This window comes from Poeciliopsis prolifica, unplaced genomic scaffold (genome assembly GCF_027474105.1).
Source record: "Poeciliopsis prolifica strain line A6 unplaced genomic scaffold, Auburn_PproV2 SCAFFOLD050, whole genome shotgun sequence".
NCBI classification, from domain to species: domain Eukaryota; kingdom Metazoa; phylum Chordata; class Actinopteri; order Cyprinodontiformes; family Poeciliidae; genus Poeciliopsis; species Poeciliopsis prolifica.
This window is the reverse complement of record NW_026562425.1, coordinates 2,028,479-2,043,235: the sequence shown is the minus strand read 5'-3', so window position 1 is coordinate 2,043,235 and position 14,757 is coordinate 2,028,479. Positions and strand designations below refer to the sequence as shown.

Below are 14,757 nucleotides of genomic sequence, written 5' to 3'. Positions count from 1 at the left end.
GTCAAGTAAAAGTAAAATGTGTTAAGTAAAAAGTCTACTCAAGTACTGAATAACTGATTAAATTATCAATCATTTAATATTTAAAAATTCAGATCAGATGGACCAAATTTGGTATTTTCAAGATGAAAATAGTAATTTATATAAGAAACAAAAAAGAAAAGAAGAAACAAGATCAGAAAAAATATATTTTTTTCCAGATCAGCTTCTGCAGGTGTGTGTTTATGTCTAATGAATCTTTGGTAAAAGCATGTTTATTTTTCACTTAAAGAAGTTCCTCACTTTGGATAGAGAATCCAGAAGTTTTACACAAGTAAGAGTTGAAATACTGTACATCAAAATGAAATGATTCAATTAATAGTAAAAAGCACAGCTTAGCAAAAGTACTCATAAAAGTACAAGTTACTCAAGTTAATTTAATTAAGTGATATTTTTCTAGTTACTCTTGTAAAACACTGAAATGGTGAATATTACAAAAATAAAGGCGGTTATTGTTAGTTTAAGTTGACGTCAGGTTTTTTTGTGGGTCTATGTTGATGTGAGGGAGTGAGAATCTGCTCTGGCTGTGGAACGCCAAGACGCAGCTGTCGCCAGGCCGTTTGCCCGTCTGGTCAAAATCATGATAGCAGCTGCTCTCAGACCATTGGGCACGTTCACCGCTGTCATCTGTGCACCGTCAACCACTTCCAGCGAGCGACTAGCTGGCTCCGAAGACCTTTCAGGGGCCCTGCTGCATGAAGCTCGAGCATTAGGAAGCGAGTTGCTAATGAAGTCTTCCAGAACTTGAGTGTTTTTCACTCTTGTAATCTGTTATTTGAGGCGCATCTGCTATGGCTGAACAGAGGATTAGTGTGCCTACAGGAATTATTTCATCAAAGTGAGAAGCTGTGGCTTTTGTGGATCGATATCTTCTTGTGGTTGCTACTGGACTAGGTCACTCTAACCCATGAATGTGGTTTGGCTTAAATGTATTCAGTGCAGCTCTGTCTGGGTGTTCAGTGCAACTGTCCTATTTAAATGTGAACTTTTGTCCTTGTCTGAAGTGCTTTGCAGTGTTTTATATCTACTCCATAAGTTTCTAAGCCTACATGACTTCAACAAAATTAACAAAGTACTCTAGCTTTTGTAGAAAATGGATCTCTAAAGTATTGATCCAAAAAATGGGAACTGTGTTGTGTGACTTTCTTATTTAAAAAGGATCAAATTTCCACATTTTTGGAAGTTGTATTGTTTTTGTTTATTTCGCTGATGATCTTCACAGTGCTGTTTGTTCACTGATGCGCACAAACCTCCCATAAATGGACTTTTCTTAGCTTGGCCATGACCGTGTCAGGCCCCATTATTATTTTGCTGCTGAAGGCAATTGCAAAACTGCTAAAAGGGCTGAATTCAAATACAATAATACACACTTGAGGGTTTTTTGCAAAACGTTTAAGAACATATTTTATTTCCACTTCCAAATGATGCACTACTTTGTTTTTGTCTGTCACACAGTTTTATCTACAAGTGGATTTCTGAGGAACTGGATGTATAGTTCTTGTAAATCAGTTCAGTAGTTTCTCTATAAACCAGTCATGACTGAGTCAGCAGCAAAATACTTTTGCCATTTGGTCTCCTGCATCATAAGATGCTTTGCTTTCAGGAGCATGATGGCAAATGTTCCAGTAAAATCTGCCAAGTGAGTCATCGCACTTGCTTACTTGATCTAGGAATATGTTGTTTTCCTGATGCATCTTAATTTCTCCCTGATTTATGCTCTAATATTTCTAAGCTATACTTGACCTCTATATGACCCATTGTTTTCTGTCGCTTAAATTGAGATGAATGTTTTTTTGCCTAACTTTGTTAAATCCCTTTTAAGGCGTACCAGACCATGAAAGCCCATCAGAACTAGCCAGTGTTTGAACTCAGATTTCAGGTCACTGTGTTGTCTTGTCTGGCTCCAACATGGAGACCGATGAGCTGCATGTAGCTGTAGAAGATGACCATGGGGATTAGCTGGTTCGTTTTAGGTGATGCTTGCAGGAAACACTGAAGGCTCGGATTAGCAATCTTGACTCACAGGTCATGTGAGGTAACCATCTGCTGAAGAAGGACCTAAAATTATGGGTTTCTCGTCCTATGCACAAAAACCTCAACTAACGCAGCATTTCTGTTATTTTTGAGCTTTCTGCTGTTGCCAACCAGATGTACAACTGTTAGTGTTTGACAGTGCTAGGTGCTAGGGTTTCAACAAATTCCTTTTTATTGGAAACGAAGGAAGCTGAACCATTATTGCAGTGATATTGTCTCTCAGGAGATTTCATTAACATCCTTGTAAATGTTAGAGCTACATTCTCTTACCTGGCTATAGTGTATGAAAAAGCTGAAATGCTAAAATCTTTATATCTATTCCAAGGTAGAAATAATTAGCCTGACATTTCAAGAAACCTCATTAAACTAGAAATGGCACAAGGTTTATCCAAGATTATACAAATATTGGTGACATAAAAAAGAAAAGGTCACATTCAAGGTTGTCAGGAAGCTCCAACTTTCACAGAAACCAATGAATTTGTTCCCGTAAAGAACGTTTTTCTTTCAACAATCCAAATAGTCTCACTGGAGGTGAAGAGGGCCAGTAAACAGATTCCTGTATACCATTATTTTCACAATTATCTTCATGTGAAAACAGTAAAATAGACATAGTGGAAAAGCTTCTCATATTCCACCACAGAGAAGTCTTCTCTTTTAATTGCATACTTCTAGACCATTGTGTGAGGGTCTTTCATATTATGAGCGAAGTTTGCAAAACATGGATTGTTACACTTGTGTCTGACACTGACCCATACTGGGCATGTAATGAATATATGCTGCAAAGATATATTCACATGTTTTTCCATCCATAAATATTTTACAGAAGAAGATTTTTTTTTTTTTTATTTCAAACTGTTGGGATCCAGAGCTTCGAGACTTGACTGAGAATCGAGGTCAAGGACTGGAGCCTCATCAGCGATTTTTATTTCATGCATGCGATGTGAAAACAATCCGGCATATAAACCAAAGACTGCTGATTGTGTGTATCACGTGGAAATCTGTTTTGTGTATTAAGTACATTTGCTCAGTCTGGGCTTTGAATGGTTCATATCATAATTGCCCATCTCAGCTGTGGCTTCATAATAATGAACACAAATAACCTGGTTGGTTAAGAACAACCTGAGTTGATCAAGTCTTAAATGCAAACTTAGCACTTGGTTTTCTATTAGGTTGTTATTTCTATGGGTAGGAGAGAAAAGAAAAGCTTCTAGACTGTATGCAAAGCACTATAATGTAGGAAAAAGTCAATTTTAACACATAGATTAATTGGTATTAGCAAAGTCTTTGAAATAAACTTCAGGTTCTTCACAATAAGAGCACTTCCTGTTTAATTAATTATACATGGAGCATTAACAAGTGGTTAACCAGTCCTGTGATTTCTCTTTCATCATAAATACACAAATATCACTCTTGTTTACTGTCAAAAAATGTAAATATTTGGGTTTAAGATGTGACTTAGAGTTCTCTTGAAAGATTTGAAATATAACTGATTTATTTATTTTACCTGGATTTGTGTTTGTTTCCGACTTGGACTTCAGGTGAAAAACATTAATAAAGCATTTGACTTAGACATGAGTGAGACCTATTCCCAAAGGCTTGCAGAAGACAGTTGGTTTGACTTGTAAGTGAAACATGAATATTTATCTTTGACAGTTCTCCGGTCGTTCACCAAATGGTGAGCCTGAAGTCTTTTGGCAATAAGTCTAAGACTTTAGAGTTGGCTTGGAGTGACTGACTTGATTTGGACTTCTCCTTTAAATAGGGTTAGCACAGATGCAATGTGGTGACTAAAAGCTACATACAGGAAAACCCTCAAACATCTGCCAGCTTACAGTAAGAAGTGTCTCAGGATTTAACCCAAAATGCAATAACTCTAGCTATTAGAGGCTAAGGTGTCCTAACGTTTCCTTCCTCTAGAAAACACATTTTGTTTTTATCTTTTTATTAAGCAAATTAGGTTTATGTTTTGTGACTTATGTGCAATTCAGTTACTTTCTTTTCCAAAAATAAATAGATGATACTGATTTTATTTTTGATCAGGAAGACTGCACTTCAGTAAGCACTGAAAAAATGCATATAGTTGTATTCTACTCTATTATATTAATGTGTTAGATATTAATGTATAACGTAGCTCCTTTAGAAAGGTAAAAGCAAGCAAAATCCTTATTGCAAGTTAATATTTGCTACAGACTTCAGAAAAGCAATTAATTACTTTTCACTCTGTCAAAAACACTTGAATTTGTGTTTTCCACGCTCTCATCAGTCCATTTAAACAGAATTACCAAATTCCCCCACAGCCGCGAGATGAGAGATTAAAGCAGCTTCTGAATTGATGGGAGAAGAAGCAAGTACAATCGTCAACTGCCGGGATCAATAAATAATTCAATAGGAACTGAATCCACCAAGGTCTGACTGGCTTTACGCTAGTTTTTAAAGTTGCCATTTCTTTCAAAATGTTTGTGATTAAATGACTCTCTGCGGTGGCTGATGAGATATTCTATTCATAAAGATGAAAATATTGATTTAGGTTTGTTAAATACCTTGATTATTAAGAAAAAAGTAGAAAATATTCTGTCGATCTGGTTGTTGAAAAGAAGACATTGAATTTGTTTCATCTTGTTTCCTTGCACGTTTTTATCCAGAATGTTCTGCAAATGCCTATGCTGCTTACAAAAAGCAGAAAATGCATAACATTAGCACATTTTCCTGCCAATAAACTGTTACAGTCTAATATTGGTCAAACCTTTTCTACCCATAGAGCCACCGGTGCCTATCGCCCCACCTCAGCTGACTGCTGTTGGAGCCACCTACCTTTGGATCCAACTGAACGCAAACTCCATCAACGGGGACGGTCCGATCATCGACAGGCAGGTGGAGTACCGCACCGTGTCAGGAACCATGTACGACCTGCAGCCTGTAGACAAGACCACGCACAAGATCGGCCACCTGGACCCAGACACCGAGTACGAGATCAGCGTTCTGCTGACCAGGCCGCTGGAGGGCGGCACCGGAGCTCCCGGACCTCCTCTGAGGGCCAGGACCAAATGTGCAGGTAAAAACATCAAATAGATTCTCTTTATTTCCATGATGAGCAGGTGTAAGTTTGAAAACATTTCTCAGTCGTGCCGACTGCTAGCATGTGCTTGCTCTGAATGAAAATCAGCACTTTCTTATTTGATTTCCAAGTTTGACTTCCAATGGTTCACTTCCTGCTAAAGAGCCCCCTGTTGGTTGAAGAAAAATCCACAGAAAAGCCACAAGCGTGGGGAAAGAATGGCGGCTCATAGTCCAAAAAATACAGTACTCTTATCTTATCTTGTCTTGTCTTATGTATTTATCTCTATGTAATTTCTTAAAAACAAATCAATGTCATGTAATTTACTCTAATTGTCAATGGACTAATTTCTTGCTGTTTTGCTTATTGGCACCCAGATTAATGATTTGTTGTGGATTCATGTTGTGATAGAAACCATCCATTGACAGACAATCATTACTCCAAACTTTCACCAGTTATAGAATCCAGAAATCAAAGCGAGTTTTTCAGGCCCAAACTGATCAATGCAGATCCAAACTATAATATTGTCACCACCTTGCTCCGGGCTTTTTAATGTGCGCTTCAAGTATTTTTCTTTGCCAGTCTCTGTTTGGTTGTGGGAACATAACTAACTTCTTCTGAAACTAACAGCTGCAACCGTTTCCTGTGATGAATTTTGCAACCTCTTGGAAATTTCTTTTTGCATCACTCTGCCCTCAGGCAGAGTTTACCATGGCAGCAGTTATAAAAAAAATATATATTGACGAGTGACATCTATGTTTGATGGTGTTTTTCAGAAATGCCAATATGAAAGCGGAGAAGCTACAAGATTCTGCAGGTGGCGCAACTCATAACAAGCCAGACCTCAGTGCAGTTTAGTACGTGCACCTGTGTTGTAATGTGCTTTACTCACTCAAATTAGAGAAGACCCTCATTACAGACGTCCAATTGATATCTGCTCTATATTTGAATTATTGAAGTGTGAAATGAACAAAAGCTGCATATCTGATGTCTAGTTTAATTAATTATTTTCCGCATGAAGTAAATCAAAGTGAAACCTTCTTATTCAACTCACTTTATTTTTGCAGCAGGTCATGATGCTGCATGTCTTCTCGTGTAGTTTGTCTGTCTGGTGTGAAATTTAAAGTTCTACAACCTACAGAGTTGGACCTCAGAGTTTCTTCTTTATTTTATGTCCTTTTCTCTCTGACTGTCCAGATTTGTCTTTTTGTTTTGTTCTCTTTCAAATAATACTAAAGGAAAATCTCATAAGACTCGGCTAAATCCTTTCATACATTTCTTAATCTGTTTTTTTTTTCTTTCAATTTATTTGCTAAAGTAAATTTTCTATAACATCGAGTCAGTTTATTTGTCATTACCTTGTGTTGCAGATTTCTGCAACACAAATGGGATCTGGATCTCATTCGGTTTTACCTGATTAAATAAAAAAAATAACACAAATAAATAAATTGATTTAAAAAAAAAAAAAACTCCAAAAAAGCACATCCAACGACAAAACTCCATTCCAAGATTCTGAGCCAGGTGTTGTTCTTCCCTCTAAGCACCATCTGCTTTTTGAAATCCTTATGAAGCAACACAGAATGATATCATGATCATGTATGAAGCAAGTTGGCAACTCAGATTTTGCATCACTATGTTGCTGCTGTGTTGTGGGGAGTGAAACTCCAACATGTGCGAAGATGTCTGATGGTTTTGAACCAGATGCCCTTCTCACAACATTAACCAGCTAAATTACCCTGCTGGACTCGGATGCCGACTTGTGAGACAAAACAAACAGAGGATCAGCAATTTCCTTCACCTAATACTGTTTGGTGTCCAGAGAAATGCTGATGAGAAGGATAATTTTCTCCCCTCATACCCTCCTTCCCGCTGTGAAGGTCATGAACTCATATATTTTTAGTTTGGTTGATAGCGATGAATGAAGCTACCTGCTCTGCCCTCTGAGCTGGGCCGCCGCGTCGCTAGGGGTCCTGCCCCGGCCACCCTGCCGGTCACAGTCGTGGAGATTGATGGCCCTGCCTCCTGAAGTGTGTTTGAGGAAGCGGCTCTTGATTTTGTCCGGGTCTCTGCCGGTCTTTGCCTCTGACAGGCCGGGCCTCAGCGGCGCTCCTAATTGAACGGTTAAGACTCGGCAGGCTGTGTGATACATCACCGTTGATGTGGACAGGCCCAGAGACTCGCTTCCCCCCGCCACTTTTTCTCCCTGTGCTGCTGTCTGCGGGCGCTAATGAAAATCCTTGGCTACTTTAGAGTGCCGTCTCCCACATAATTATTCATAGTGGCGCTTTGGTCACTTCGCAATATGAGCAATGTTTCTGATGACAAAGGATGTTTTAATTCAATCTTCTGCAAAATGGGGAATGTATAATGCAAGGACGCCTCCGACTCTATTCAGAGGCAGGAGGGAAAGAAAGGGATACCCTTGAAAGGTTTTCTTTCCCATGTAGCTCTTCCATTACTGTGGCAGTGAGCAACAAAGAATGTTATATCCAAGGCTCTGTGATTGCTTTGGGGGTTATTTGTGACTTTCAAGGGTTTGCAGAATGATTCCAGCATTTTATTTTGCTTATCTGCATGTCTTTTGTCTGTTCATATTTAAATGTATCAGCCTAGCACATATCATTTTCACCATGTAGTGCTTCACTGACCAATTTATTTATTTTTTTTTTTTTTGTGCTCGGAGCAGATTTTTGCGTCCCTCCACCTCCAGCCTTCTTTCATGTGAAACTGAGAAGTTGTTTACCATTTGAGAGTCCTTGATAACTCTGTAAGTGTTGCTTGAAGGAAGACAGTTTTATCAGGTTGTGCCCCAGGATCACAGCATGGTGCTCTGAATTTCAGCAACCGTATTGCCAGAGTATCTCACATAAAGAGATCATTTCCAACCCACACAGGGAAGACGGATAACCATACCTTAAACAGCCGCCGTTCTGAAGCTGCAGTTGAGATCTGTGTATATTAACTTTAAAATCGCAGGCTTCAGTGTAATTTATCTGGGTTTTGTAAGATGTATATTTTCATCAAATAGAATATTTCAAAATAAAGTGATTAACTTTTGTTTTAAGGACAAAATGCATCAGCTTAATTTGAAAAATGCATGGTATTGGTGGCATGTTTAGCTAGCAGAGGCAGCTAGCTAAACATGATCTACTTGAACCTTAAGCCTGTGCTCACTTTAGCTACTACGCTATCGTCACCCACTCAACTAATCGCATATAGGTCATATAAATTGTTTAATAAAACATATTGTTGTGCTAACAGCATGTTCTATTCTGTTGTTGCAAATATGCTGATGATGGGAAAGACAACATTGCTCATCATCTTGTTATATCATCCCAAAAGTAAAGCATGTGATGGTGGCACCGTCATGCTGTGGGGAATGCTTTACTTTATGGCACAGGGAAGCTGGGTAGAGTCAGTGGAAAGAAGGATGAAAGACAAAACCTCATAGGGACTGCAGAAGAACTGAAGTTCACCTCTGAAGAGTTCAATGATCCTAAATATACATCCAGAAATATGCAGTGCTTTATTTGAAATTATATTCATGTGCTTGAAAGGTCAAGTCAAAGTTCTGATCAAAATCCAATTGAGATGTGTGACAATATCTAAAAATAAATCTTCAGTAAAATATGATTCTGCAAAGTATATAGTGAGTAATTTCATTGGGAATGAGCCAAACCTTTTATTATTTACCTTCCACTACCTTAATTATGCAATCCATGATGTTTATCTCGACAAAATACATCAAAGTTTGTTGCTGTAACGTGACTGGTTTGCACATGCTCTGTTGTTTTCTACACAGAACCTATTACGATGCGGAGCGATCATTTGCACTGCTCGAAGGACAGCCTGTCACAGTCTGTCCTATGTCTCATCCTCAACCTTTTGGCCTCTGCCTTCCCGTTGGCACTGGTGTGCTTAAAAAATGGCAATACGCGATGTCCATACTGGGTCCAAACACCTGCTCAGACTCCAACCCCGGCCAAATGCACATCTCCATCTATAAGTTCTCTCCATCTGTGCCCCTGGCAACTCGTGGGAGTAGTCTCATCTGTTTGTTTTCACTTTGCCACTCTGCTGCACTGAGTGCTATTAAACACAGGGGAATCAGCATTAATCAGGGATCATCTCTCTGTTAAACACTTATGTATGACAGTGGAGAATGGGGAGGAGCTGCACAATTTCCAAGGTTAGTTATTTACATTTTATTTTCCTGGTTAATTAGTGATAGCTGCTGTGATTCAGATAAGAATGGATGACTGAAGAATTAATTTTCTAAGAGTGCTTATTTTGGAGAGAATGAGCTGCATTGAAAGAATAACAAAAGCTTGTCCTCTACATGTTATTATTATTCATGGCGGTTTTTGTTTTTGACTACTTTTGTTACCTCTGCCTTGACCCATGCAGCATGTGAATCACATTGAAACCTCATTGTTCAATGCCTCCTAGTTATATTTCTGTGATTTTTTTACCTTCTCACGGATTTTTGTTAGATATTTTTATTTGATTTTGTCATCAAAGTAGAGAATATTAGACTAAATAGAAAATCTAGTTTTCAATTTATGATTTTCTTCATTCACTAAAAACATTTTTAAAACCTCTTTGGCCATTCGTGGAAATAATAAGTGATCCCTTTCCTAATTGGGTTCACCACATTTTTGAAAATCTTGGTTAAATTTGTCAGAATGTCCCATCACTGTTGAAGAATTATGAAATCGCTTAAATAGTCAATTTTTGACGACACAAAGTGAATGATCTCAAAAAGCAAAATATCCCCCGATCTGAAGAAATTCCACTGCATATGATAAAGTATTCAACATGCATCAGTCTAAACTCCAGCAAAAAATAATGAGAGTAATGGAATATTCCCATAAGTCAGCAGCCTACCAACATTACTGCAAGACTAAGTCAACATTTCACAAAAGAACCCAGAAGGACAGCTAAATATCTACAGGCCTCTTTTTTTGTACTCAGCTAAGTGCAGGAGTTTAAAACCTCTGTTGACCCAAAACAACACAAATGTGTGTCTCGCACATGTCAAAGAAGCCCTAAGATTTTTAGGAAAATATTCCAAATAGAGTCTTGTTACACCAAATGTAAAACTAACAGAATTTCACACTAATTTCACTGCAATTGATTAAACTGGATCATCAACTCTTCTCTCTTGTGTAAAAATAATCCTAAAGATGAATTTCTGGCCATCAGATGTGACGTTAGCCTGAAGTGAACTTGGGATATGAAGCAGGACAATGATTCACAGCAGACAAGAGTCCTCCACTGAAGGCTATAAAAGCAAAGAGTAGACATATATCTTGTTGATTTGCTGTGTCTGAAATCAAATAATTCTGAGAAGAAAAGTGGGACAAATGGTTGATGGCTAACGCTTCCTGCAGTAGCTGCCACAAGTAACTTTTAGATTTAGAGTACAACTACGTTTCCCATAAGGTCAACCTGGTTTTGATAGCCTTTTACCTTAATGCGTAAAATCCTCATTTGAAAATTGCTCTTTTTATTTACCCAGATAATCTCCGTTTGATATTGAAACTCGTTTGATATCTTCACAAACTTGCTTTCCACCAAAAAAGTAGAACCAGAAGAAGACTGTAAAAGTGCAAACACCTTTCTACTGTGGATATACCAATAAAACAGACTTTCTATTTAACACCTTAAAACCCTAAAAAATTCATGCCTGCCAGAAAGACTCATTTACATTGATGCTGTTCCTATTTCACATTGTTCGACTGCCAAAGAGGTCTTTTAAAAGTGCAGTCTACAGAAAAAATAACCTCTTTTCAATATATACTTAATATGTCAAGAGCCCATTTGAAAGCGTAGAAGATTTAATGACTTGACGTGAGAACAGTTCGAGCTCTGCACCAGGTTATATAAAGCAGCTGCAAGTGTTCACCTCACATCTCATTCACATCTCAACAATTTGTGGTTTGTGGCAAATTCATAGATTAAGTTTAACCTTTGTTGAACACTGAAGCTCTGCCGGTCGAACTGAAAGGTGTAACTCTAATTACTTTTCTTTTTTTTTTCAAGAGAAATCATTGGCTGTGTTGATATCTCATATCTAAATTGATGAAGTTGCGGTTTCCAGCCAAAGTTCACCTTAGTCAGAGGTAACTCTGAAAACCTTATCTTCCTAAGCAACTAACCTTGTTTTGTAGGGCCTTTTCATTAGGTGACCGTTTCTGTATAATAGAGAAAATCTGTTTTATGAATAAGATAAAAATGATATCGTTGATGCAGAATGGACTCCATTAAGCTCAAGGACTTAGATATCATCTCTATAAATTTTCAGTCAAGGTAAAAAATAATAATGGTGATAAAAAACCATTCATGTTATATTCCACCTCTGGTATTATTCTACTGTGATGTACCTTGATGATAAATAATGGTGTTTTGAGGGTTCTCAACTAAATCTGCCTCTTGACGAAATGATGTATTAAAGAACTCTTGGCCATGTCTAAATCACCATAATGGTTTTCTTATGGCCAAAAAGAGCAGTAACTTTAGCACTGGCTAACAAAAAGCATTTTTTGGGAATATTTTGCACTGCTGAATACAAAAATGAGATCCATTTTTCTCAATCAGGTCAGGCTCTTATTCTAGAGACATCCAATCTTCAGACTAAATCGATTACATTTTTGTGACATTATCAATTAATTTCCATTAATATTTCTCATCCACTGTAAAAAAAAACAAAAAAAAAACTCCTTACTTGGGTGTCATGTTCTTTACTTAAATCTCCTGAGTACCAGGAAGCGTTAGAATCAATTTTGTGAAGTAAAGGTAAAAATGCAAAGTGATGGTCTTTCCCTGAACGCTTTCAGTTCACTCTTTATGTTTTCTGGTCTGTACAATATGTACAATAGCACACACGAGTCTCATCTTGTATTCGAGATCCTAATATCCCCCAACTCAGATCAACTCACCTCCAAACACAAGAGAAGAATTTCCCAGCAGACAGCTGCATTTCTGAACAAAACCTTGATTTTCTGTTCTTCATCTTGACTTTTGAAGCTTTTGCACATCTGAAGTGCTGGTTTCCTTGACATCTAATTTTATGATAGTAACTCATTTGTAAATGAGGTGACTGAGTACACATATTTCTCAGGCTGTGCGGGGAAAAGTAATTGTTTTCCCGGCGTGCGCTTCATTAACACAGTTTTTGCCTTCAGCGTTGAACGAAAAGCCACTTCACCTTACCATCTCAGATAACACTGGTCTGTCATTCACAGTAGCTGCTAGTCATGTGACCAGTGGGGTTTTAAAAATTGTCTGTTGCAAGGTGAATGAGAAGCCTTGGTTTGAGCCCCATTGAATTTGTGTTCTTTTGTCAGTCAGAGAAAACAAGGTAGATTGAGTTTGTGGCGTGCAGGAAGGTTATAGAGGACCACAATAAAAGTCTTTTTATCACAGCCAGACCAAAGTAGAATGGTGAATTGTGTTCTATGATATTGGCTCGGCAGAAGACAAATTGTGTTCTTCTCAAGGACATGGCTTCAAACGGCTGCCGTTGAAAAGAATTGAAAAGGCGACGGTGAGAAACTCTGCATTTATAGTGGTTTCATTATAATTATTTTCCTCACCTTCATCACTCCATCTATATATTCCCCTAACGGGAAAAAAAAAGTGAGACTTTGAGAACATATAAACTGCTATGATGCTCTGGTGACATCCACATAAACTTTTTGTTTTATTATTCAAGAGCCACTTTTTCAGCTCCTCATAAGCAATTACCATTGAGCTTGTTTGTAATGTCAACCCTTGAGCTTCAATTGGGTAATAAACAACAGCTTTGCTCCATCCTTTTTCCATATGTTTTTAAAATTTGAACTGAAATTTATCTCGAGGTCTTTAAGCGATTTCTATTCTCTGTGTTTAATTATTCATGGCCTTTCTGCTGTAATTTTTGTCACAGATTTTCTTCATCCTTTTGCTGAATTATAGATGTCCAATTCCCTTTCCCAGGCATCCAACAAGCACTCATTCAGTCTGGTTGAATAACTCCAGCTCTTGAACATTTTCTTGTCTACTTCTCGATAAAAGGACATGACTGTTGGAAAAAATGGCAGGATTTATTCCCCCCACCTCGATGGCACGGTCTCGGATCTCGTATATCCTCCGAGTAGGAGGCTCGGAAAATGCAGCAACCATTTCACAAAGTCAAGAGCCTTGCTTTGATTTACACTGTGGGTAACACCCCAAGTTGAGTATGACACACAGAGGTTTTTGCCGACAAATGATAACGGCGCACGAGCCATCTGCGACGTGCTGAAGTTGAAGAATCACCTCAGTAACCTCCTGCTGCTCCTGTTGAGATTGTGTCGCCATCTGTAAATGAGGAGTTGTGCTCTTCCTGTTGAAAGCTCAGAACGACAGCCCATTTCCCTCAGGAAGCTTCACACAAAACAAAAAAAAAGGCCAGGTATGTGCGTACAGATGGGTGTGTGGTCATGTTTTATGACAGATTGTGAAACAGAACAAGGCATCGTCTACCTGTCCTGCTGACCCCAGTTACCGCATGGCATATCGGCGGAAGCCAAACGCACGATTGATTTCACCAGCTCCTCCGCTTTTCCCTTCCCTTCAAATGGCTGTTCAATTCTTTTCCTTTGTTCTCAGAATCCATAATCTCAATTCCCCTTTAAAGACACCCGGTTGGTTTATTTGTATCCTCATAACTGGACAGAGGTGAAAAGGGTTTGAAATAGACATTTTTAACATTTCAACATGACAAGCCTTTTGTTGCATAAATAACCTGCTGCTGTTGAAAACTCAGCCAATATAACATGGTGTGCTTAGCAACTGCACACTGCAGCACAGATCTTATATTGTATGCAACCAAATTAATGAGATTCTCAATAATCTTAACCAATATTTCATTGCCTGATATTGCAAAACATAACATTTATCCCAACTCAAAAATTTTCTGAGTTAGAGTACCTTAGGAAAGGGCAGAAGGTGATTCCAAGTCCCCATCTAAAAATCTATTAAAATTATTAGTTCACTACTTTTGCCTTATTTCAACTGTACTAAGATATTTGCAGTAGAAACTTGCCCCAAAAATACTTGGGAAAATTTTGTGCTTTTGTGTAGTTTTGTAAATTATTAAATCTTGCTGCTAAAACGCATAGCAGCTTCTGTATCCTATCCTGACCACATATGGCCTTCTGATCTGACAAACATAGCGAAAAGTAATGTAGAAAAATTGTCAAATTAGATGCATTGGGACTTTTATAAGCACTGATGTAGAATGACTCAAGGATATCTTCATGCATCACCTTAGCTGGTAGAGCACAGCTTGTTTTCTCTCACACACTTTAACCCTCCATTTCTATTCAGCTCTGTGAGAAGGAAGACATTCACCCATTCATCTCCACCTCCTACAGCTTCAGGGGGTTCATCAGACGCGGTGGCAGCTGAGCCAGGTCCAGTGCCAGCGCTCATTCTGTGGTTTCAATTTCATCCAGGGCTCTGCTGGCCCCTCTGCCCCTTATCCTCACCCATCCTGGCAGTCTCATTCATCATGAGGCCTGTAAAGAAAGGACTTGATGGAGTGAGGAGCAACCTCCACCATTCAATAAATCCTTGTGATTATCCACACCTCAAGGTGTATGTGT

At 38.4% G+C, this 14,757-nt stretch overlaps 1 protein-coding gene across 4 annotated transcripts in view; it reads left to right on the top strand.

The window, feature by feature from the left end:
* The window catches only part of LOC129378055 (receptor-type tyrosine-protein phosphatase mu-like), a 179,012-nt gene that overhangs the window by 68,253 nt on the left and 96,002 nt on the right, over positions 1-14,757 (top strand). For all 4 annotated transcript variants that reach the window (XM_055058310.1, XM_055058309.1, XM_055058308.1 and 1 more), the window contains exon 7: positions 4,829-5,122. In XM_055058310.1, coding sequence (XP_054914285.1) covers positions 4,829-5,122 — 294 coding nt within the window. The remainder of the gene's footprint in view (positions 1-4,828; positions 5,123-14,757) is intronic.